This window comes from Lissotriton helveticus, chromosome 8, assembly GCF_964261635.1.
Source record: "Lissotriton helveticus chromosome 8, aLisHel1.1, whole genome shotgun sequence".
Classification (NCBI taxonomy): domain Eukaryota; kingdom Metazoa; phylum Chordata; class Amphibia; order Caudata; family Salamandridae; genus Lissotriton; species Lissotriton helveticus.
This window is the reverse complement of record NC_136069.1, coordinates 314,331,496-314,354,320: the sequence shown is the minus strand read 5'-3', so window position 1 is coordinate 314,354,320 and position 22,825 is coordinate 314,331,496. Positions and strand designations below refer to the sequence as shown.

Sequence of the window (22,825 nt, the reverse complement as noted above, 5' to 3'; positions counted from 1 at the left end):
TTGAGTTTCTTTCTGAAGTCCGCAATGGAGGGAGCTGTTTGGAGGTGGGGGGGCGGGGGGGGGGCAGGTTGTTCCATATCTTGGCGGCAATGTAGAAGTAGAGGCCACTGCGGCAGCTGGGACGGTTTGGGGGGGTGTGCGAAGGTTTGGGAGGAGGAGCATAGATGTCTGGTGAGTTGATGGAGGCTCAGTCGTTGGTTTATGTAGGCCAGTCATTGATCGTGTAGGGCCTCTTTGGCGTGAATGAGTATCTTGAACTGGCATCTGTTCTGAATGGGGAGCCAGTAGAGGTTTCGAAGGTGGTGGGTGATATTGGTTCGTTTGGGGATGTCTAGGATGAGGCTGGCTGTGGCGTTCTGTATGCTCTGCAGTCTTTTGAGGAGATGGGTGGAGATGCCGGAGTAGAGTGCGTTGCTGTAGTCAAGGCGGCTGGTGATGGGGGCCTTGGCAACAATATTTCTGGTGCTGACGGGTATTCATCTGAAGATTCTGTGGAGCATGCAGAGTGTGTGGAACCAGGAGGGGGTGACCCTGTTGATTTGTTGCTTCATGGTCAGTTTGTTGTCGAGGATGATAGCGAGGTTGCGTGCGTGGTCTGTTGGGCTGGGAGTGGGTCTGAGTTCGGTTGACCACCAGCTATAGTCTCAAATGGATGCATTTCTCCCAAAGATCATTCCTTATTGAGCCTAACTGCTTATTTCACAAGATACCAGTGGGTTTAACACAAGTTAATTAGGTGACTTTTGTGGTTCACCTTGGCCGGGACTGTGGCTGTTACTTGAGCAGGGTTAACACCTCACTCAACCAACAACTCAGTTTCTCACACCTGTTTTTGGATCTCTGCTGATGTGAGTCTCACAGTTTCTCGCTGTATGCACTGGTAAAATGGATTTTTGTGCTAACTGCCAGTGCCTGCCTTTTCAAATAAGATCTACTGCTGTGCAGCCGGAGTAGGATAATCTGGGCTGGTAGCACATGCTCACATGCATGTGCAATTGTGTTCTGGCTGAGCATGTATGACTACTGTCCAACTCGGACCGGTACCTGTGCACAGGTAACCTTTTGTAGGTGAGAACTTTAATAAATTGTTTATGGACTGGGCATTAAAAAAATCCAAAAATAATTATTTCCATTTCTTTTTGACAGTAGTGGAAGTCTGAAGTGTTTAACAGTAGGCCTCTAGTGTTCAGCTATAGATCTGTAGAGCTTATTTGTATTTACATTCGACGAAAGCTGCACAAAAGTATAATTTTGCTTTGGATGGACTAAGAGAAGAGTTTAATATCTTATTCTATAGGTAAACAAAGATCCTAATTGAAAATATGAAATTATTTTGGTCATATTTTCTGCTGAGTCATTACTGTATTAAATTTGAGCTTTGAACTACCCACAAGTCGTCAGACAGTATATCAATGCTTTCCTCATACAGTAGTCCCATCTAGCAGGGATTAGGTCTGATACCGAGAGAGGAAAAGGGTGGGGGCAGGATCTGCACAAGTTAATTACATTTCACACTGCCTGAAATGCTTGGGCATGTTCTTCCCAGTGAAACTATAGGGGAAGGGCCAGACATCTGACCTCTGTCTCTTTTTTTTTTTTAAAATTGTTTTTTATTGACAGCACATGCAATCATTCATTACAGAAGTGTAACATTTTCAAAAAAGATTATAGTACACAGAATTCCTTAAAAGCTTAATCTAGTAGCAGTAAACAAGGAATATACCTTAGATCACGAAAAAACAAATTACATCGTTTTCATTTTAAAGAATTATCGACTGTGCTAATAGCGAGTTTCAAAACCCCCCAAAAAAAGGGTCAATCAGCTGAATAGGGGTACCCCGATATTATTTGTCAAGCTCATTGTATTCCTAGCCGAGAGAAAACCTTGGTCGGCAATTATCACCCATCAGATTTACTAGGCAGCATAAACAATTTTTCACCAAACAATTCAAAAAAGCAACACCAAAATGTTCATTCATTATAAGGAAACAAAATATCCCATGTTTTGTTCACTTTCTTCAGTGATCGTTTCCCACGAAATTTTGCAGAGGAAAATTCCATATCATGTATCTCATTTATCAAAAGCCACCATTGACTTGCCAATGGTGGTTTATCTGAGATCCAAGCCCTAGCAATTATCAATCTAGCACAGGAAATTAAAATAAACATTAGGTCTTTGTGTGCGGTGATATTTGGTTGTATTCCCAAAAAAATCATCTCAGTAGTTAGTTTATCGAAGATCAATTTTTTCAGTTTCAACACATTTTCTACGTCATCCCAAAATTCCTGCAACACCGGACATGAAAAAATTATATGTACTAAATCAGCAGCTAGTAAATCACATTTTGGACATTTTGTGCGTTCAGAAACTGCGTTATTCCCAGACCATTTGTAAAAATGGAATGGCGTATAGTATAGCTGACATACTGTTTTATACGATTGAAGTTTTAAGCTAGAAGAGTGGGTTAGAAAGTTACTGTTATGAAAAAAAGTAGATATGTTATGCGAGGAGATAAGCGTGCCCAAGTTAGTAGTCCATTTTTGTGCAAGTTTAACACAGTCATCAGGTTTATGTTGACATAAACATTTATACCCCAAGCTAATTATATCTTTAGTTGTTTCTCCGTAAATGCAGGTCCATAATTTTGAATCGAAAATTTCCTTTAATTTCATTTTATTCACGAAATAATCACGTATCTGTATATACTTAAATAAAGCATTTTCGGGAAGTTTATAGAGTATTCTTAGGGTATCAAATGTTAGAAAACCTGACGCGCCGTATAAATCACGGAGGTGATTTATACCGTGATTAGCCCATGTTCTAACTGTTGGGTCGCTAAAAATCTCAGGTAGGCCCGGGTTGTTCCACATGTTAAGCTTAGGGTGGAAAAACGTAATTTTATTGATTGCAAGATTGATATTCCATATATGAACCGCGTCTTTAGCGGTCTTGAACTTGACGCGTTTAAAATATTTCGGGTCATTGCTTCTAGCTAGAAATTGCAAAGAGTTTGACCCAAGCATGAATTGGTGAAAAAAATGAGGATAGTTCGAAGAAAAAAGGCTGCGTATCCGACCCAAAAAAGAAGCGTAAAAATAAAGTTTGAAATCAGGGAAATCAAGGCCACCCTTGCTAGCAGCTAATTTAAGAAAAGAAAGAGCTCTTCGGTTTTTCTTGTAACCCCAGATATAACTGCCTAGAATACCATCCAGTTTTTTAAAGAATATGTTATTAATAAAAAGAGGGATGGACCTAAATAGATACAGAAATTTAGGCAGGATATTCATTTTTATAAGGTTAATACGGCCTAGGAGATTTAATGGAACCTTATGCCATTTTTTAAGAAGCCTAGTTGTATCTTTCAATAATGTATCATAGTTTAGAGTCATTATTTCTTTTAAATTAGATGTTATTTTAATACCTAAGTAGTTTGCTGTATGACATACCCCCGATACTGGGGTTGGCAATTTGTAGTTAACAATGATTTGCGTTTTATTCAGATTAAGTTTGTATCCTGAAACCAAACCAAATTCGTCACCTTCCTTAACAATACCAGCCATAGCTTCCACTACATCAGTTGAATAAATTGCCAGATCATCTGCGTAAGCAGTAATCTTAAGAGAGTTATTGCCATAAAAAATGGTTTAATACAATCTTGAGTTAGTATTGCATTAATGAAAGGCTCCATTGAAAGAGCAAACAAAAGGGATGATAAGGGACACCCTTGGCGTGTACCTCTTAAAACCGGAAAAGTATTAGAAATTAGATTGGTATATCCTATTTTTGCATTGGGGGAATCGTAAAGTGCTTGAATCCTGGTTAAGAACTGTTTCCCAAAGCCCATCCTCCTTAGTATAGCCCCGAGATAATCCCACCCCACTCGGTCGAATGCTTTTTCTGCATCTAATAACACCATACCGAGTGGAGAGGAATTAATGGTGGCAACGTCAAATGCAGTAATAGCAGTGTTAACATGTGTCTCTGCCGGTTATAAAACCATGTTGATGTTGGCTTACTAATTTAGGCATTAGCGGGGCCAATCTCATGGCTAGTAGCTTGGAGTAAACCTTGGCATCGGCGTTTATCAAGGAGATGGGCCTATAAGACCCACACTCTGTAGGTAATTTATCCTTTTTTAAAAAAAAGATAATTTTGGCAGTTTTCCAGGAGTTGGGGGCTTTGCCTGTGTCTCCAATTTGATTTATCACTGAGCAAAGTGTAGGTAGCAATTCCTCACTACAACATTTATAAATTTCAATTGGAAGTGTATCGTCGCCAGCGGATTTCCCCGATGGAAGAGAAGAGATAGCCAATTGTAGTTCTGAAACTGAAAAATTTCTTTCAAGCGGTGCCATTAAATCTAGTTCCCTATCTAATGTCCAATTCTTGATTAAATAATTTTGTATGTTTTCTTCGGTAGGGGTAGATTCGGGTGTATAAAGGTTACCATAATATTTTACAAATTGATGTAGTATCTGTTCCGGTTGGTAATAGCTAACCCCATCTGCCCCTTTAATGTTTTTAATCAAAGAATCTGCCTTATCTTCGGCAACTTTATAAGCGAGAATCTTACCAACTCGGTCGCCGCTTTCATATTGCGACTGTTTATATTTATGTAATTTCAAACTAACTTTCTCTCTTAAAAATGATTTCGTTTTAGATCGAAGGGTGTTCAATTTAAGTTCCAGTAAAGGTTTGTTTTTTGAAGTACGTCCCCCTAAGTTTTCTTGTCTCATAGCCTCGGACAAATATTCTTCTAGTGACCGTATTCTAGAAGTCATTTCCAAAATTTCATTTTTTCGTTCTTTATTTTGTCTTATAATATATTGCTGTGCAAACCCTCTAATGCTAGCTTTGCATGCATCCCATACATAAGCGGAGTGAGCTGATTCTACATTAAATTCTAAAAATTCTTTAATAAGTTTCTTCAATTGAGAAACGAATAAAGTGTCTGTTACCAAATATCTTGGGAAAGAAAATAACCTAGTAGTCAGATTAGAAGATAGTATATTAAACCGTAATATAATGGGGTTGTGGTCCGAGGTTATTTTTGGACAGATCTCCATTTTACAGCCATCCAAGACACGATCTGTCGTCTATGCCATGTCAATGCGGGAGCACATTTGGTGGGGAACAGAGTAATATGTATATCCTGCAAGTTTCGGGTATAGATTCCTCCAGACATCTTTTAAGTTGTGAATGCACAATAGCTCTAAAATAGCTGCCCTCGTTTTACGCATGCGTTGTGAAGGATTTATCTTAGTCGTATCCTTAGCATAATTCATAACACAATTGAAGTCACCCATCATTATTATGTCGCCTTCCCAATCCAAAAGTTCAATGTTAAGACGGTCAAAAACACACGCATCATCGATGTTTGATCCGTACAAGGCACATAGTACGTATTTTTAATTCATTAAACTAATTTGTGCTAATGCCCATCTACCGGCTTTGTCTACAGCAGTTCTAAGTACCTCAACCTGAAAAGTTTTCCTCTTAAGAATAGCGACCCCTCTAATAGGTACATTCAGGCAGTGCAAGTGATTAGTTCGAATCCCCCTTGTTCCATCATTTTACGGTCCTGAAAACGAATATGGGTCTCATTTAAAAATACAAAATGAGGGTTATACATTTTCAGCTCTTCAAAAACTAATTGTCTTTTAATTCTGTTGTTAAGCCCAGAAACGTTCCATGCTAGGCAGTTTATTTGATACATTTAATCAATTTTAAACTCTGTAAGCAGTTCTCATTATGTTTATTCATTGAGTCATTATATAAGTCTGTACATATGCTTGTGCTGTCAGTTTCTCCCTCATTTCCCCTTACCCTTCCCGCCCCATCCTTTCCCCTTTGAGCTACTCCCCTTGCTCTAAGGGTCCCACCCCAAGTACCTACCCAGAAGCCTCCCTCTATCTTCTACTGCCGCTATAAGGGCAGTTAGCCAGAGAGGTCTCCCCGAGATCTCCCCCTATGTATTAAACTCATATATAAGATCCCGAACCCTCCCAACTCAAATAATAAACTTTTATAATTAACCTGGAAGAAGAAAAAAAAAAAGGGAATTATTCATAAGATATCAATTCTAAATTTCTGTAGGGTTAACTACCTAAGTTTTAAAGTCCATTTTTGCCAAAAGTTGCTCTGCTTCGGTAGCATTGTTAAGAATATAGGTGTGCCCTGCATTTATAACTTTGAGGCGGGCAGGTTCTTGAAGATATACTATGGCCCCCCTGGACTTGAAAGAATCTATTAGTTTCCGCAGTCCCCAGCTTTTGTCCATGGTGGCCTTGCTGAGGTCTGATTTGGCAAAAAAACGTTACATTATCACAGGTCACAGGTGTATTCGGTCTGGCTTTGATAGAAATTGCCTGCCTTAGCAGGTAGTTGCCAAAATAAGCGAGAATAGGTCGAGGGTATTAACTAACTCTATTTTTATAAATGATCGGAAGTCTATGTACCCGTTGAAGCTGGCAATCCCAGTCCCAATCCCCAAGGTCCGGAAAAGCCTTTTGGAATAATCGTACCAGATAGGTCCTTGCGTCAGAGCCTTCTGACCCTTCGGGGATTCCAAAAATTCTCAAATCCTGGCGTCGCTGTCGGTTCTCAAGGTCCTCGGCTTTGTTCTTCAAGATCTCTATGTCTTCTTTATGTTCTTCTGTTGAAGCCGTAGTAGTGGCCAGTGTCTCTTCAACATCAACTACCCTTTTCTGTAGCTCTTCAATATCTTTAGTGACTTCGCTTAACTTACTGGTGACTTCCTGTAAACAGTTATGTATCTTGCAATTGTCTTCCTTTAATTGGCGGAAGTGCTGCCGAGACTCTTCGTGATGTACCGTTAGTGTTTTCATGATTAGGTGCAGAGAGGAGGAAGAAGTTTCAGTTGGGGTAGGAGAGAAAATGAGAGATGTAGCGGGTGTAACCAATGTTGGTGATACATCCGGAGGGATTAGGTCTGATACCGAGAGAGGAAAAGGGTGGGGGCAGGATCTGCACAAGTTAATTACATTTCACACTGCCTGAAATGCTTGGGCATGTTGTTCCCAGTGAAACTATAGGGGAAGAGCCAGACATCTGATCTGTCTCTCCAAGAGGCCCATTTGAAGGTTGGTGGGAAGGCTTCAGTTTGGCGGTTGTATTTATGAGTGGGGCTTAAAGAGTTCAGAGGGCAGTGACCAGCGACCACTTAAAGTCGACATCTTCAAAAGTTCTAAGATGCAGTGCAAGAGAGATGGGACAGGGGTGTAGTGATGATGTATCACATGTGGATTGGGCAGATGTACAAGTTTTATGAAACTTTCCTCCCTCAGTTAAAAAACCCTGCTCAAGAGAGAGATTTTGAAAAGCGGTGGATTCTGCATGACCGCTAGATTTGTACTGATTTGGAATCTGTGTCTATCTCTTCAGGGCCAGTGGTACTGGCCCCTCTGCATTTCCTTGGATACAGTAGGGAGTGTACTCGCTGGGGCACACTGGAACAGCTCCTGCTAGCCACACCGGTGCCATCTAAGTGGCCTATGTTTAGGGCCTGGGGAGGTCAAGCCGAGAGGGTTATCTACCTTGAGGGCTACAGGAAGCTGCTGAGGAAGATCCCGGGTTAAGGAGAAGTACCAGGAGCCCAGAAAGAGGGTCGGTCCAGGGTGTTAGGAGCTAAAGGGCAGCAGGGCAGGTTGTAATCTCTACTTTTTCGAGAGAGAGTAGCTATAACCAAGCTTCTGGAAAACAAAAAAATGTAGAAGTCTTGAGGCCTGAAATTAACACTCCGATAGCTAGAGCTTGTCAGCAGGAGCAAAATGTTAATTTTCTCATCTAAATCAGCACAAAGTGGGCCACAGAAATCATCCTTTCTTATGCCTGCTGGAGTGCAGGTCCCCGAGGGAAGAAGTTTGGGGGTAGCATTGCATACAAGATTATTTTTGCCCCTGATGAGGACCATTCCCCCAGGGGTGGAGTCCAGTATGGTGGAGAAAACTCTGAGAGTTGTTGAAAGTTGAGGGAACTCAAGAAGGAAAGACCCCCAAAACGTATGTTCTAGGTAAAGACCGTGTTGAGTGGTTTTGAGAATTCACAAATTGTGACTGATTTTTCCCCTTGGATGTTGTTAAGACTAGGAGGACTTTCATAGAGCTGGTTCCTTAATTTCCTTTGATCTCGAACTCTAAACACATCCTGTATGAATAAGGTACTTCTCTGTAGGTACAGGACAGCGAGGCGTTCCCAAGTCACAGAGTTTGGGAAGAGGTGCTTCTTGGTTTACAGGAGATGGTTTGGAAAGACTGTGAAATGTTCATAGTGTCAAGGGCAATGCAAGTTTCATGTGTAGGAGAGCACACCGAGTCATTGATTTTACAGAGACTTTGTCGCCATTGGCACTGGCGTACAAATCACAGACAGTGGGGCAGGAGAGTTTCAGGAAGTCTAGAAATACCCTTAGTTGTTCCCTCATTAAATATTCCCACAGTGGGAGCCCCCAGAAAAGTTTCGGTTTTTGGGGTCCCTAAAAGTTACCTTATAGGAAAAGATTTTCCAAGTGGGGATTCACCTCCCCTGCGCACCCAGAGATTGTGGGGTTGTTGTTTCTTAAACCTGTGGGCACCCTTATGCAGTTTCTTGTCACATAGTGTGAATGAAAAAAATCCGTATAAAAACTGTAGGGGCGTTTTATTTAAAACAACAACTCTGACATTATCTTTAGTCACAATTTTCCCAGCAGCAAATTCCTCCTACTCTGGGCGGTGATTAGTGCGCTAAAGGTTGTGTAAACCAGGCGCAATGGGCGTACAGTTGTACAAGGCAATTTGTCGCTAGGGAGTCCTAGTATCGACACCAAACGTTCCTTTGCAAGCATGTATTGACGCAGTTATTTCCTGGTATGTGTTCTAGGATTTCAATCCAATCCCTATTGCAGTGAGAACTTCATTGTCACCAGAGACTGATGAGTTTGCCTTATCTCTCAATTAACCCTGTATAAACCGAAGGGCAATGTTTACCCTGTGGAATACTGCGTGGCTTAAACATGCCAATCTTCCCTAGCTCTCCTGCACAATATAATTTTTATTTTAGGGGTCAAAGGCAGCCCTTGTGACGTTTTGTAAAAGCTGTCAAAAATCTGCCACATCATGGCATCTCCAATCGGGCCTTATCGCAGAGATGGGAATGCAGGGACCTGATTGGTTAAGCCAACTGTTTACCTGCCCTTCTATCTCCTGTCTGCTGCTGATCTTTAGGATCTGTCAAGCCTCTGTTTATTCAGGAGTTTCATTTCAGTCGGCGTTTCAAAGGGAAATGCTGGAATTTTCCGTCAGATGGAGAAAAAAAAGACAAGTTCACCTTGTAGAAAGGACATGTTCTTATATATAATAAAATAATAGAACGTGGAGTCTGCTCTTGGCACTGGGCCCAGCTGTACTATCAGTGTGATCTGGCAGGCTGGCAACCTCGCGTGTTACCTCTTCCCCTTGAGAACAGAGGGCGGCTATTCTCCGCTCCTTCCCGCCTGCCAGGGGATGACATGCTTTGATCCGTCGGAGCAATATTCATGCGGTTCCCTTCCCAGCTCCCAAATATGACAGGGCGTCTTTAATTTATTCGCCCTTCGCATAAACACAGAATATTTTTCACTTGAAAAAGTCACAAGATTTAGTGCAGGACTTCCATTGAAAACAAATAAACGTTGCCCTTTCTTTTTTAATTGAGCACCAGCATGAACCAGATGCTCGCGCCCCTCGCGCAAATAATAGGTTCACTCGCAGTGCACGCCGGAACACGAAGCAGAAACGGTCAGGTTCAAGACCGAGTCCCCGGCAAATACAACTATTTATGTTAAAGGTGACATGGTAAAATAAACCGCGCTGTCACTTATACCAAGAGGGAAGTAATGGTTTGGAAAATGCTTTGGGTTTTTGACCGTTATTTTTGGAAAATGTAATTTAGCGAGGTCATCATTTTGTTTTATATTCACTAGGTCACGCTACACCTGTGTGCTGTATTCTTGTTTTATAAGCAGGTCTTTCTATTTAACTTTTGTGTATGTTAACGTATTTTTACAGTTCTTTTTAATTAATTATTCTGTTTTTTTACTTTTCAGGACTGATTTCCTACACGGAGTATTTATTCCTGCTGACGATTCTAACAAGTAAGGCTTTTCATAAGTGTCATGCTCCTTTATCACTCTTCCCAGCTGTCTATGGACAATGCTATTCATTTCGGGCCTGGGTAGACAATGAATGTAGTGGCTTCAGGCGATAAGCTGATAGGGCGACCCGGGGCTTGGCACATTGAAGTTACAGAGGCCGGATTGATAGAAACCATTACCATTCCTGTCACCGTTGTCTGGTGCTTGAGGTCAGCATCAGTCAGAAGTCCAAGATAATCCTTTGTGGCGGCTTTTGCAGCCTTTCACTGAAAGAGCCGGTGTTGCTGGCTGTGCCACTCCTTGCAGCGGAAGACAGTATTTCTTTATGATGCATGGCTTTGTGAATACCTATATTCTAAATCCAGTAATTCACTGCTATGACGTCGCAAATTGGGTAACATAGGGTGTTAGCCACTGTTACCACTAACCCTGGGCATAGTTCGCGTAGTAGCGCTACATGTACCTACGCGAACTGCGTAGTGCGGTAGGGAAAATACTGTTCGCACTGATTGCACAGTGCCGGCTGCTTGTCCGCACTGTGAAATCATTGCAAACGGCATCTTGCTCAGTGCAAGCGGTCGTTTTCTGCAGCTCTAATAGATTTGACCTCGAGCGGCAGGTTTCTCAATGCTGACTGGTAGTTTCTTGTTGCGAGCATAGCGACCACTCGCAATGAGAAACCTGACCTCCCCGCATTGAGAATCTCGCCGGGAGGTTTATTTTCCATGCTCGCGGTCGGCAACTTGATGTTGCTGATCGCGAACGAGGAAAAAGTCTCGCCGGGTGGTGATTTTGCTCGCTCGTGGTCGCCAACTTGACGTTGAGGACCCCAAGCGAGCAAAAATGCCTGCAACGCTACGCATTTTTGCACTGTGCTACGAGCAATTCGTGTAGCGCGTAGTTGCACAAACTATGCACACTCCGCGCGTAGTGTCGTGTTCCGCCCAGGGTTAGTTACTACATCATAAAGGAATTCCAGGCTGCTGTGCCTGGGATCTTTGGGAGCCAGTCAGAGCAGCGTAGTGAGTCGGGAGCATAACTCCTTGAGCAGAGGGAATTCACAGAGTGGTGGGATGAGTGGGAGGAAGCCTGGTATTTTTTTTATCTGATAATCCCCAGGCATCAGAATGGATCCGCAATTTTTTTTGTAAGCAGTACCCCTGCGCGCGGGTAGGTGTTGTTGTTCGGCTTATGTGATATAGCCAGAAGTGATGCTTATATAGGCTTCAACCCAGCTCATTGATGTCCGTTCTTTTCTTTCTGCACCTCTCAGTGCAGATCTGAGAAGAGCTAACCCCAGTCACTTTTTGACTGACCTTTCTTTTTACCATTTTGTGGAAGATTTTTTAGACTTTTTTTCTCCTGGTGTGCCAGGAATGTCCACAAGAAAAACTTGTTTCAAGCCCTGTGGTGCCTGTCACTGCCAAATGTCGGTGAGGGATCCACACCTCTTCTGTTTCTGGTGCCTTTTGTGTGACCATGACACCAAGACCTTCATAGATTGCAGTGCCATGCACCTCAAGGTCTTGAAGGAGCGGTCCCTCAAGTTTCTTGCTGCTTGATGTGAGATGCAGCAATGGTCTTGATCCCGGTTGAGAGGTGCCAGAATCTGTCGCAGAGTGACTCAAAGTGCTAATAGTCAGTCTTCCAGGCATTTGGGTGAACACCACAAATGGAAGAAGAGTAAGAAGTCGAAGAGGTCTTCGACTTCGCCCCAACCGTCGAAGTTATCCAATGAGACAAGGGAACATCAGCATTCAAGTCTTGGCTCCATGGCTGGGCCTGTGCCCCCTCTAATTTCCAGGACCCGGAGCGACCCCAGCCCAACTCTGTGAATTTTATGAAGCCACACACCTCATATTATTAGGCGTCCTGTCTCTGCTGGAGCGCTTCTGGGCACCGCGGCCTCGGGAGGGGTTCCTACTGGTCTTCTGCCAGCAGGCTCGCCACCAGTTCAAATCGGGCCCCTTGGATCCATGGATGGATCCAGACCGGCTCCAGTCAAGCTTCAACTTTCCTTGGTGCCAGCTCCACTGTGACGTCCCTGGTGCAGCTGCAGTCACGATACTCATCCCCTTCTTTGATATGCATCCAGATGAGTGCCGTCAATGCCGACTCTGGCACCGACTGATGGTAGACCACCCAGGTCAGACCCTGTGCCCTATTTCTGTGTGCTAGGACTTGGGGATGATTGGGAGGGACCACTGGACCCAGATGAATACCAGCCCTTAGATGTCACTGCGGACACCTGGTGTGAGGATCTGGTAGATACAAGTATACTGAATACCTCCCCAGATACTGGCTTGGTTTCTTTTCCTACCATGGCTACGGAGGAAGGAGCCTCATTTGCTATGGTGGTAAAGAGGTCCTGGACCTTCAGCTCACTCTCAGCAGAGGTGCTTTAGATGGGAGCCACCACACCTGAACCGCTTCTCCCTTTTAAGGAAGCCCTCACAGACGTCCTACTCATGGCCTGACCCAATGCCTGCACAGGAGCTTCTGTTGATAAGTTGATATTCTCCTCCTGCAATTGCCCTTCCCCATGGGGCCCCAGTTTCATCACAACTCACCCTACCAAGCTTGGTGGTTCAAGCCTCCACTCCCAAATTAAGTCCTGGGGCATTCTCTACCACTCCCTTAGACAGGGAATCCAAGAGGCTGGATACCTTGGGGAATCTAATGTTCTCTTCTGCCAATCTGGCACTGAGGTCGGTGAACACCGCGTTCCTTTTGGGCCGATACTCCCACTCGATCTGGGACTCAGTTGCACAGGTGCTGCCTATGGTCTTAGAGGAGGCCCAAGCTGTGCTCTCTCCAGCTATTGCTGACTGAGAGACGCAGCTAAGTTTGCCAAATGCTATGGGCTGGCTATGACTGACTAGCTAGGCTCAGCGGTTTCATCGTTGGTGGTCTCACGGCACCAAGCCTGGCTGAGGACGACTGGCTTTTATGGGGATATTTAGGCCTCACTCATGGACATGTCCTTTGAGGATTCTCGTCTCTTCAGTAACAAGGCAGACTTAACGCTGGAGCACTTCAAAGACAGCAGAGCTACAACCAGGTCCTTGGCCTTTCCATGGCCCCTCACCAACCACAGACCGCCTTCCGCTCCTTTCGTGGCCACAGAAGGGGCTTCCAACCGCGTCTCCAACTGCCCAGCCACCATGGCCAGCAGACTTCTCAGTCCTTGTGTGGCCGAGGACGTGGCACCCACAGGCCTTGTGGGTCAGGTAACCAGAATTTGGGCCAGTCATCCCATGAGGCAGTGGAAAGGGGCCGTGTGGATCCCTTGTCACTGTCCATAGCATTGTGTGCTCCAAATATGACACCCAGAGCGGAAATAGACACAGTAGAGTGTGTCAGTTGGGTGTGGGATGGCTTACGTAAGGGGGCAGGGCTCACTCAGATATATGCTCCGTCAATTCCCCTATGTGATAACCTCCTGATGCTACCACTACAGGATAAGAGTGCCAAGCAGAGGGCTGGCCACCTCAACATCCTTGCCTTTTCTGATCTATATCCTGGGTACACATTCCTGCAATCAATTGTCACTAACCCTCACTCACTCACCCGTTATGCTAGACAACTTATATACCAAATCAGGGCCACCTGTCACACCACTTATGTAACCTTTCTAACACAGCCACCAACACTTGTGAGGCCCTCAAACTTATCTTCACCACACCCTCTCCTTGCAGATTAATAATGAGACTATACACCACTGCTCAACAGTACTCTCCGGTGACAACTCCCCATGCTAGGGCGCTATGGGCATCGGTCCCTCCCTGACAGACTCCCATTTGTCATTCTTCTGCGGGCAGCTGGAGCTATTATCACCTAACAATAGATTACGACTGATACACTTTACATTCTTACACCGTATATACCATACCCCAACACAGCTGCATAAGCTGGGCCTGGCCTGTGACCCAAGGTGTCTTCGGTGCGCAGCACCACAGCTCTTTTTTCTCCACCTAGCATGGGAATGCCAAAGAGTGGCTAATTTCTGGAAAGAATTGTTCTCAACCATACAGTCGATAATGGATCTGCAACTTGATTGCACCCCACTGGTGGGATTACTGGGCTATCTCAGATACATTCCAGCTGGTCATTGTAGGCTCATGTATATGATGCTTCTTTTAGACAAGAGTAGGGTGGCCATGAACTGGGGAAGACGTCTGGCACCGAGGGTCGAGAACTGGCTGCAGAATACTGCATACTGCTCTGAACAATTATCACACTCCTGGGAATTTTGTCACCACGGTCCCGCCCCAAAGATATATGGGAATATTTACTTGCTTATCTGCGATCAAGGGAAACTGTTGCTTTATCACCACCGACAACCTCCCACGATGTGTCACAGCCCTGACACAACACATACCCCCACTTCTAAAACTGCATGGGATAAACCTGTCCACTCTATTAACATACCTCTTTGTGCTGCTGGCAAATTCGGCATTCGGGATTACTCTCTATTTCGGCTGGTGTGCATTACAATATACCAATGTGACATCATCAAAGATGTGTTGTTGTGTGACCCAGGACTCATGTTTAATGCATAGCGAAACCTGCATCTTCTCGTTACTGTTTCCTTCTCATGTACTTTGGTTCCCTTCCTTTTTTCTTTTCCTTCTCACGTGCTTTTGAACTTCATATAAGAGACCTTGACTGTAATTGATTACAACATCATATGTACCTTCACAAAATGTCAATAAAAAAGTAATACAAAATAAAATGAAATTAGGGCCAGTCCATCCCCGTGCCCACAGCCTCCAAGACCCTTTAGTTTGTCGGCCGACCATCATGGGCACCGAGTGAGAGGCAGGATACGTCATCACCTGCACCAAGTGGGGGGGTCGATGCATCTGACCACTGGGTTTTCCAGAATGTCCAAAAGGGCTACTTTCTTCCCTGTGTGAATACCCCTCCAGCCATGCCACCTGGGTTTTCCAGAATGTCCAAAAGGGCTACTTTCTTCCCTGTGTGAATACCCCTCCAGCCATGCCACCTACTTGTGACAAGCGGACTGACAAATATTTCTCAATAGTCCCATTCTGCCCAAAGTCTGCATCCATCAGTAAGTGCAGGCTGTCTTGGCCAAGGGAGCCATAGAGAGGGTGCTGACATCAGAAGTAGATAATGGTTGATAGTCCTGCTACTTTCTGGTGCCCAAAAAGGACGGAGACCTCTGTCATATCCTGACTTGATCCCTCTCATTTTCTTCTTGAAAAAGGAGAAATTCAAAATGCTCATTCTTTCTGAAGTCCTGTCTGCCCTGGACCCAGGAGACAGAATGGTACCATTGGACCTGCAGGACACATACCTCCACATTCCCATCCTGCCTGTGCACAGACGTTACCGAAGGTTCACGGTGGGGCATGAGCACTTTCAGTTTGCTGTTTTTCCTTTTGGCCCTACCAGCACTCCTCGGGTGTTTACCAAGGTGATGGCGGTGGTTGAAGCTCATCTGCGGAGATCAGGGGTCCCAGTCTCGATATTAAGCTGTTGAAGGCAGCCTTACTCAGATGTTTGTCTCCCTTCTTTAGAATATGACGAACCTCCAGCACTCGCTGGGGTTCACTATCCATGTGCCGAAGTCACCTGATCCCTTTCCAGATGCTCTGGACACTGCAGTTTCAGGCTTATCCTCCCAAGCAGCGAGTCCACTGTATTCAAGCTATGATACTGATATTTCAGCCTCATCCTGGATTTCGGTGAGGCTGACTCTGAGGCTGCTGGGTCTCCTGGCCTCCTGCATCCTACTTGTAACGCATGCCCACTGGCATATGTGGGCTCTGTAGTAGTACCTCGAGTTCCAGTAGGCACAGCATCTGGGAATATCTACAACATGGCCCAGATCTCAGAGGGCACTACAAAAGATCTGCAGTGGTAGATGGTGAAATGGCAAACCGCGATTGGGTCAGCAGCAAACCCATCTTCTCTCTCCAACCAGAACTGACTGCAGGGATAGACACGTCACTCTTTAGATGGGGTGGCTACTGGGAGAGGTGGAGATCAGAAGATTCTGGTCTCTGGCAGAATCCGGACTGCACATCGACTTATTGGAGTTCCATGCAATCTGGCTGGCGTTGAAAGCCTTTCTACCCTCCATCAAAGGAAGGCTTGCAAAGGTGTTCATGGACAATACTGCTGCCATGTGGTACCGCAACAAAAAGGCCGGGGTGGGGTCGTGGATCCTCTGACTAGACATGGCTCGAAATTCAAGACACTTTCCTGGTGCTTCAGCAGCTGACCGGGTCTCTAAACTTCAGGGTCTCTAAACACCAGAGCGGACAAACTTAGCCAAAGATGCCTAGCAGATCACGATTCCCATCTCCAACCCGAGCTGGCGCAGTTTCGTTTGACAGTGGGGAGAGCCTTGGTTAGATGTGTTTGCCACTGTTGAGAATGCGCAATGCCAGCAGGTCTGTGCACTGGACTTTGCAAGGCAGCCCTAGCTCTCAGGCATTTTTTGTCTCAAGTGGAGCTCCGACCTGCCGTATGCCTTTCCGCCAATACCACTTCTGCCCAGAATTTTCAAGAAGTTCAGGAGCGACGGGACCAAAGTCATCCTTGTGGCCCCAGACTGGGCTCAGAGAGTCTGGTATCCCGAGCTGGTGAGCATGTCAATCGGTCCTGCGATAAGACTGTCCCTTCGGGAGGATCTCCTGTCCCGCAGCAGGGGAGGCTTCTACTACCAAACCTGTCCACTCTCTGCCTTCATGTGTGGAGATTGAGCAGTGCCAGTTGACTGCTTTTGACATTCTGCCTGAAGTGTGCAATGTAATTTTGGCAGCACAGTGTCCCTCGACCAAAAGGGTATATGCCAGCCTTGGGAGAAAATGTGTGGCATGGTGTACAGACAAATAGGTTGACCCTTTGTCTGCACCTCTTTTTTTGTTCATCCATACCCTAGCCCAGCAGGGCTCACCATTGGGCACTTCGAAGTATTATTTATCGACTATGTCCCCTTTTCTGCAGCTGCCAGATCAGCCTTCCCTTTTCAAGTCTCCTATTGTAAATAGGTTCCTTGAAAGTCTTAACATGTTTCCTCTGGCTCCCTTTCATTATACCTCAGTGGGACCTCAGTTTAGGTATTACCTTTCTAATGTGCGCTCCTTTTGATCTGCTTCATTCCTGCCCTCTTAGGATTCTCACTATCAAGACGGCCTTTCTGGTGGCAATTACATCTGCCCAGTGAGTCGATGAACTGCAGACATTGTCATCTCAGGCTCCCTATATTGCTATTCACCCAAACAAACTAGTCTTGCGGACTTGAGCATCCTTTTTGCCTAAGGTTGTTACCTTTTATGTTCCGCCTCATCCCTCTAACGAAGTGGATAGACTCTACCAGTTGGACACAAAAAGAGCATTGTCGTCCTACCTTTACAACACACAACCATTACGGGTGAGCAACCAACTCTTTGTGGAGTATGTCTGTGCCAAGAAAGGGAAGGCCATACAGAAACAAACCATCTCCTGATGGATTGTGCTGTGCATTAATATCTGCTTCGCATTGGACAAGAAGCAATCCCTGGAGGGCTTGCATGCTCACTCCACCAGGACAAAAGCTGCGTCCACTGCATTAGCACGTGGAGTTCCAGTCCTGGACATCTCCTGGCTGTAATGTGGGCGTTTTTGTGCACACTTTCATCAAGCACTAATGCCTGAACTGTTTGCAGACCCTCCTTAGGGGAGGTATTGCTTGGGTATATATTCTAAGCTAAGGAATTTGCAGCTAGAAGTTTCTATCAGATTGTTAAGTTACTTATCTGGTAGAGACTCTAATCTAGCTGCATATTCCTTAACAGCCCACCTGTCCTTCCTACTCTGCGAACAGATTTTTATGTACAGGGCTGTTCCCTTTACAGGGCCCTAGATCCACACACCAGTGGTCCGTGTTCTTCGTGACCCCACGCTTCTGGCTTGAAAAGTCGTGAAAATAAATTGACATGACCGTGCTGGGTGGGGCCTATCTAGGCACCACACACGTCACTTCTGGTGCGGACGACTCCATGAAGAGCTGAATAACACCAGCTACCTGCGAACAAGGGTACAACTCACTTAAAACATTTCCAGCTCCAGTCTGACGCCTGGGGATTATTCTAAGGTAAAGAATCTGCGGCTTATTGTGGTGGGTATTGTATATAACTGATAGGATCCGAACAGACCCTTTGTAATACTGCACTCTTCTGTGTTTTTAACCTTCTGGTTTTTTATACTGCTGTCAGGAACATTTGGTTTTATGTGACTAAAGTTTTCATTAGTCGTAAATGCAAGCGAAATGTGACCAAGTTTTACATTTTGTACCGATGCGTGGACTGTGTCTAAGTTACCTTCTGTATTGGTGTATCAACAAACTGGCCTGTTTTGTTGTTGAAGTGTTCTGTATCTTTAACAAAATGTCAATTAAAAAATAAAAGAAAGAATCTGCGGCTAGATAGTCTCTACCAGATAAGGCACTACCTATGGTAAGTAACGTGTTATTTATGTATTTTATTTTTACATGTGGGAGGGGAGGAGAGGCAATTTTATGTGTGGCTCCCTATTATGCCTCTGTCCCTGCTTTTCAGTTGAAAACACAGTCAGATGATTCAGTGGCTATACATGAAATACAATTTTATATATATATATATATATATATATATATATATATATATAAGTAAACAATGGATATTTTCACCTTGGGGTTCTGATTGACATCATACACAATTCAAGCTTCACTATTGTTCTCTATTTGATATTACCAGGCCCTGACTACCTTTCTTTTCCTGGGCTAGAGCCATTAGAGCCAGAGTTTAAGGCAGAGTGTTGCTGCTGATGCCTTTGTCACTTTCTCCTGCTTCCCAGGCAATGACAGCAGGTGGAGGGGGTTAGAGAGGGGCTTCAAGAGAGAGATAGAACAGAGAGTGGGAAGAGAGAGATGGAAGAGAGAGGAGGATGGGAGCTAGGCTGGTTTGAAAATTTTTCAGGTCTCATTTTGGTTCCCGCTCTGGATGTCACTCAGAACCCCTTGGTGAAAAACATCCTCGTTATTCACTATTACGCATCTGTAATTTTATATGTAACGTTTGGTAGCTTCAATTGAGGGTTTTAGATTAACCTCTGTCAGTTCTAGGGTGCCAGTTTGTATATGAAAATAGTAATGGCGACTGGCCCGACTGCACGTGACACAGGTGTGGCACGCGGCCAACAGATGTCTCGGGTGGGAAGGTAGGTTGACACTGGCCACCCCCTTGCTGAACTCTGAGAAGTTGGGCAGTCTGTGGACGACTAAGGGATTCAACAAATGGGACCTTATTGGAATTACCTGGATAAAAGATGTGTGGGGGAAAGACTCTGTGCATACGTTTGAGTGCCTCGTAAGGCAGTATAGTCAACACCATAACGAATACTTTCGATATCTGCAGGTGAGACATGTTCTAACCACCCATGTCCCCAAAGGCATGGAACTCCCGGAGGCCTCTCCTCTTGAGGACCGTGTACTGGACGGGCATATTCCGGAGAAAACCATTTCGTTGATATATCTGAAATTGGTGAACAACTCCGAAAATCCATTGTCGAGGATTAGAGCTCAGTGGAATGTGGATGGGTTAGAACTTGATGATGAGGATTGGACGGAAGCAGTGTCGTCCCCCAAGGTAGTCGCTATCCAGATGCGGCTCCGATTGGTGCAGCTGAAGATATTGCATAGATCCTACATAACTGGGCCTCGTCTGGTACGAATGGGGATGAGCTGAGAGTGGAGTATGTAGGCGAGAATGTGGAGAAGTGGGCACCTTGATGCATATCCTCTGGCATTGTGAACCGATACAGACATATAGGACAAAGATTCACGATGAGCTGAGGGAAGTTATGGGGGTAGAGATGCAGCCAGAGGCCCGGAGATGTTTGTTGAATGTGTGGGAGCCAACCAATTTAAATCCGTACCAGAAACAGTGGGTCACACTGGCATATATGGTGGCCAAACGTAACATCGCTCAACTCTGGGGAGTCAGCCAGCTGTCCCGAATCAACAAATGGGCAGAGGACCTTGATTGGTGCATGTTTAGTGAGAGGTCAGTGTATGTGGCTAGAAGTTGCCCACAGAAGTGGGAGAAGATATGGGGGGTGTGGAATAGCCACCGTCGGGACATCTGCGAGCCACCCACGCCAGGTTTAGACCCGGGAGCACAGGAATCCCCTAAACCCTAGTATTAATTGTTGTATATTTGATTTTGTATTGTGCCACATTGACCCATGCGCTGGAACCAAATGCATTCACCTGAGAGTTAATGTTATGTAATTTTTCTTTGTTTCAATAAAAAGAAATAAAAAAACAAAATAGTAATTGTGCATCTGATCTTCGCTAATTGCGTGTTACCATTGATTCTTACATTTCCTAAATTCCTTTTTTATCTAAGTACAAACAAGAGTTCGTTAATTGATGTAATATTGATGTAATATTTCATTTGAAGTAGTTTTATCATATTTATGTTACTTGTAGAATGACAGGGGTTTGTGGGTCTGGTCTAGCTTCACAAATCTACTTTAGTAATCAATAAAATATTTATGGACTTACTGATTCCATGTGGTGCAAAGAGACATCTAATTTTCTTAGTATTTTCATAGTCTGCACTGAGAACCAGGTGGACCTTAAAGTTGAAAGCAGTAGCCACATTGAATGTATGCGAAATATTCTGAACTGAAAGCATTTAATAAAAAGTTTCCATTTATTTTAAGTATCAGGCCCTCTTTGTGGGGAAGTGCCAAGCAGGGGCTACTAAGCCTCAACTGTGGGGCTGAGGTTGATTTTCTCTTTAGCACGTGACTGCCAGTAGTAGCAAGGGTGAGCAGTCATAGGATTCTCAGGGAGGTAGTGTGGTGGTGCTCAACCTCAGAACTAAACAGTCACCCAGCAACTCAATAACTGATTGTCCAACCCAGCGAATTACTTTATAAAAATCAAAGCACTGTATTACACACAAAAACTAGATAGTACATAAGGAATAAAGAGCAAGGATTATTTTTTTGACTTGTGTGCTGGGACTACTGTGCATCTTACCCCTGTCCACATCTCTCCCCATCACCACTAGATTCCTTGTCTACTGTAAACTAGGTGGTTCTCCTTTCTGCATAAGAATGTCTCTATTATCATGAATCAAAGTTCAGGTACAGATTATCCCCTCTAGTATGTTAGGGGGGCTCAATTTATCACAGTTCTTATCAGTCTTTTGTATCTTACCATTATGAAGGTCTTAGAGTCCCTAGGCCAAGACCTGTACTCTGCAGGCGACAGCGTGCAGTCTCTCTACTGCTTCTGTGAGAGTGAGCACTTCTCAATGAGACCTGCTCTCCTTCAGCTCTGGTGAGGTCTTGGTGCGGGCGGTGGCAGGAGCTGAAGTTGAATGTCCTCTGACCAGAAAATTGAAATAGAGTTACAGTGGCCACACAGGACAGGTCTGGTCATGGTCACCTTACTCCTGTGTCTTGGACCTGATTGTGGTATGATGGCTCAAGTTAGCAGTGCCAGTCTTTGTCACAGCACAAGGTTAGGGTTGAGCTACTTTCACACTTTTTGATCAAAGTGGGACAAGCAGTCACAGTTCCGTGGTTCCAACTGTAACAGGCACATGGAGAGTCTGATAATACCTTCAAGCACATGGATCACTCTCCTCTGTTCTCTTTCCTCTGACATAGCTCACACGCATTGAGGTCTCGCTGCTTCTGGCTCTTCTTGGACAGGCACACCCTCTCCAGTGTTGGCGGGCTTCTTCAGTTTCAGCAGGCAGGTTTGTTTCTAAGTGCTTCAGTTCATATGAACAGCTTCTTCCAGCATGGCATGTCTTCAGGTAATGCTCTCTCACCTCTGGGAAGCTGGCTTCCAGGCAGCCTCTAGCTCTGGTTGCAGAACAGTCCTCGGAGTATTCTGCGGTGTACTTCCTTTCTTAAACATGGAGAACTTGAAATTGGAGTAAGAAGTGGGTCAGTGGCTCCCACTTTTATACTGTAAAAGCAGATACGAGATGCGGATCCACTGTCTGCATTTTCAGAACCAGTTTAGGGTGGTTCACTTTTCAAGTGTCCTTCCTAGGTTGTTCTCTAAACAGAGCCTTTGTGTAGTGTGAGGATCCTAATAGCAGAGTAGTCTCCATCTTGAATCACCCATAACAGGCGCACAAAGATGTGTGAGTTTTCTGCACTTGGCTGTCATCAGCAACATCAAACAGTTAGCAGGGGAAAGACAAAAGGCTGGCCTCGCCTAAGGGACCCCTTTGATTTTGAACAAAAGAGATTGCAGTCCCACGCTTCACCCCCTTGCCCCCAAGCTACCAAATGGTAGTGCCACAGAACCAGTAATCTGCACCTTCTATCAGCAAAAGATCTAATCAAATGATAAAGCAGCCTTGTCTCGGCTCTCCAAACTATAGTTGTTAGGTCTTCTCACTCCAGGTTTAAGAATTGCAGCTGTACACTTCCACTATCTCTGAGAACAAGCCCACATCCACCTTGTGAACAAGGCCAAACCAGGGGTATTTTTAATTGATTACACAGGTCTCCATTATTCTTACTCACTCATACACACAATGCATGTACTATGAAGACAACGTACACAAACATTCACAACATACACTTGGGATGTTTGTTTTTCTAAACAAGTTTTATTGGTTTTATGCAACAAAACACATACCACAACCATCTTGCCTGCCCAC

The 22,825-nt window shown here is 44.7% G+C and overlaps 1 protein-coding gene across 1 annotated transcript in view; it reads left to right on the top strand.

The window, feature by feature from the left end:
• The window catches only part of MICU2 (mitochondrial calcium uptake 2), a 1,429,299-nt gene that overhangs the window by 1,076,420 nt on the left and 330,054 nt on the right, over window positions 1-22,825 (top strand). Inside the window, exon 5 of the mRNA XM_078657090.1 lies at window positions 10,086-10,133. Coding sequence (XP_078513216.1) covers window positions 10,086-10,133 — 48 coding nt within the window. The remainder of the gene's footprint in view (window positions 1-10,085; window positions 10,134-22,825) is intronic.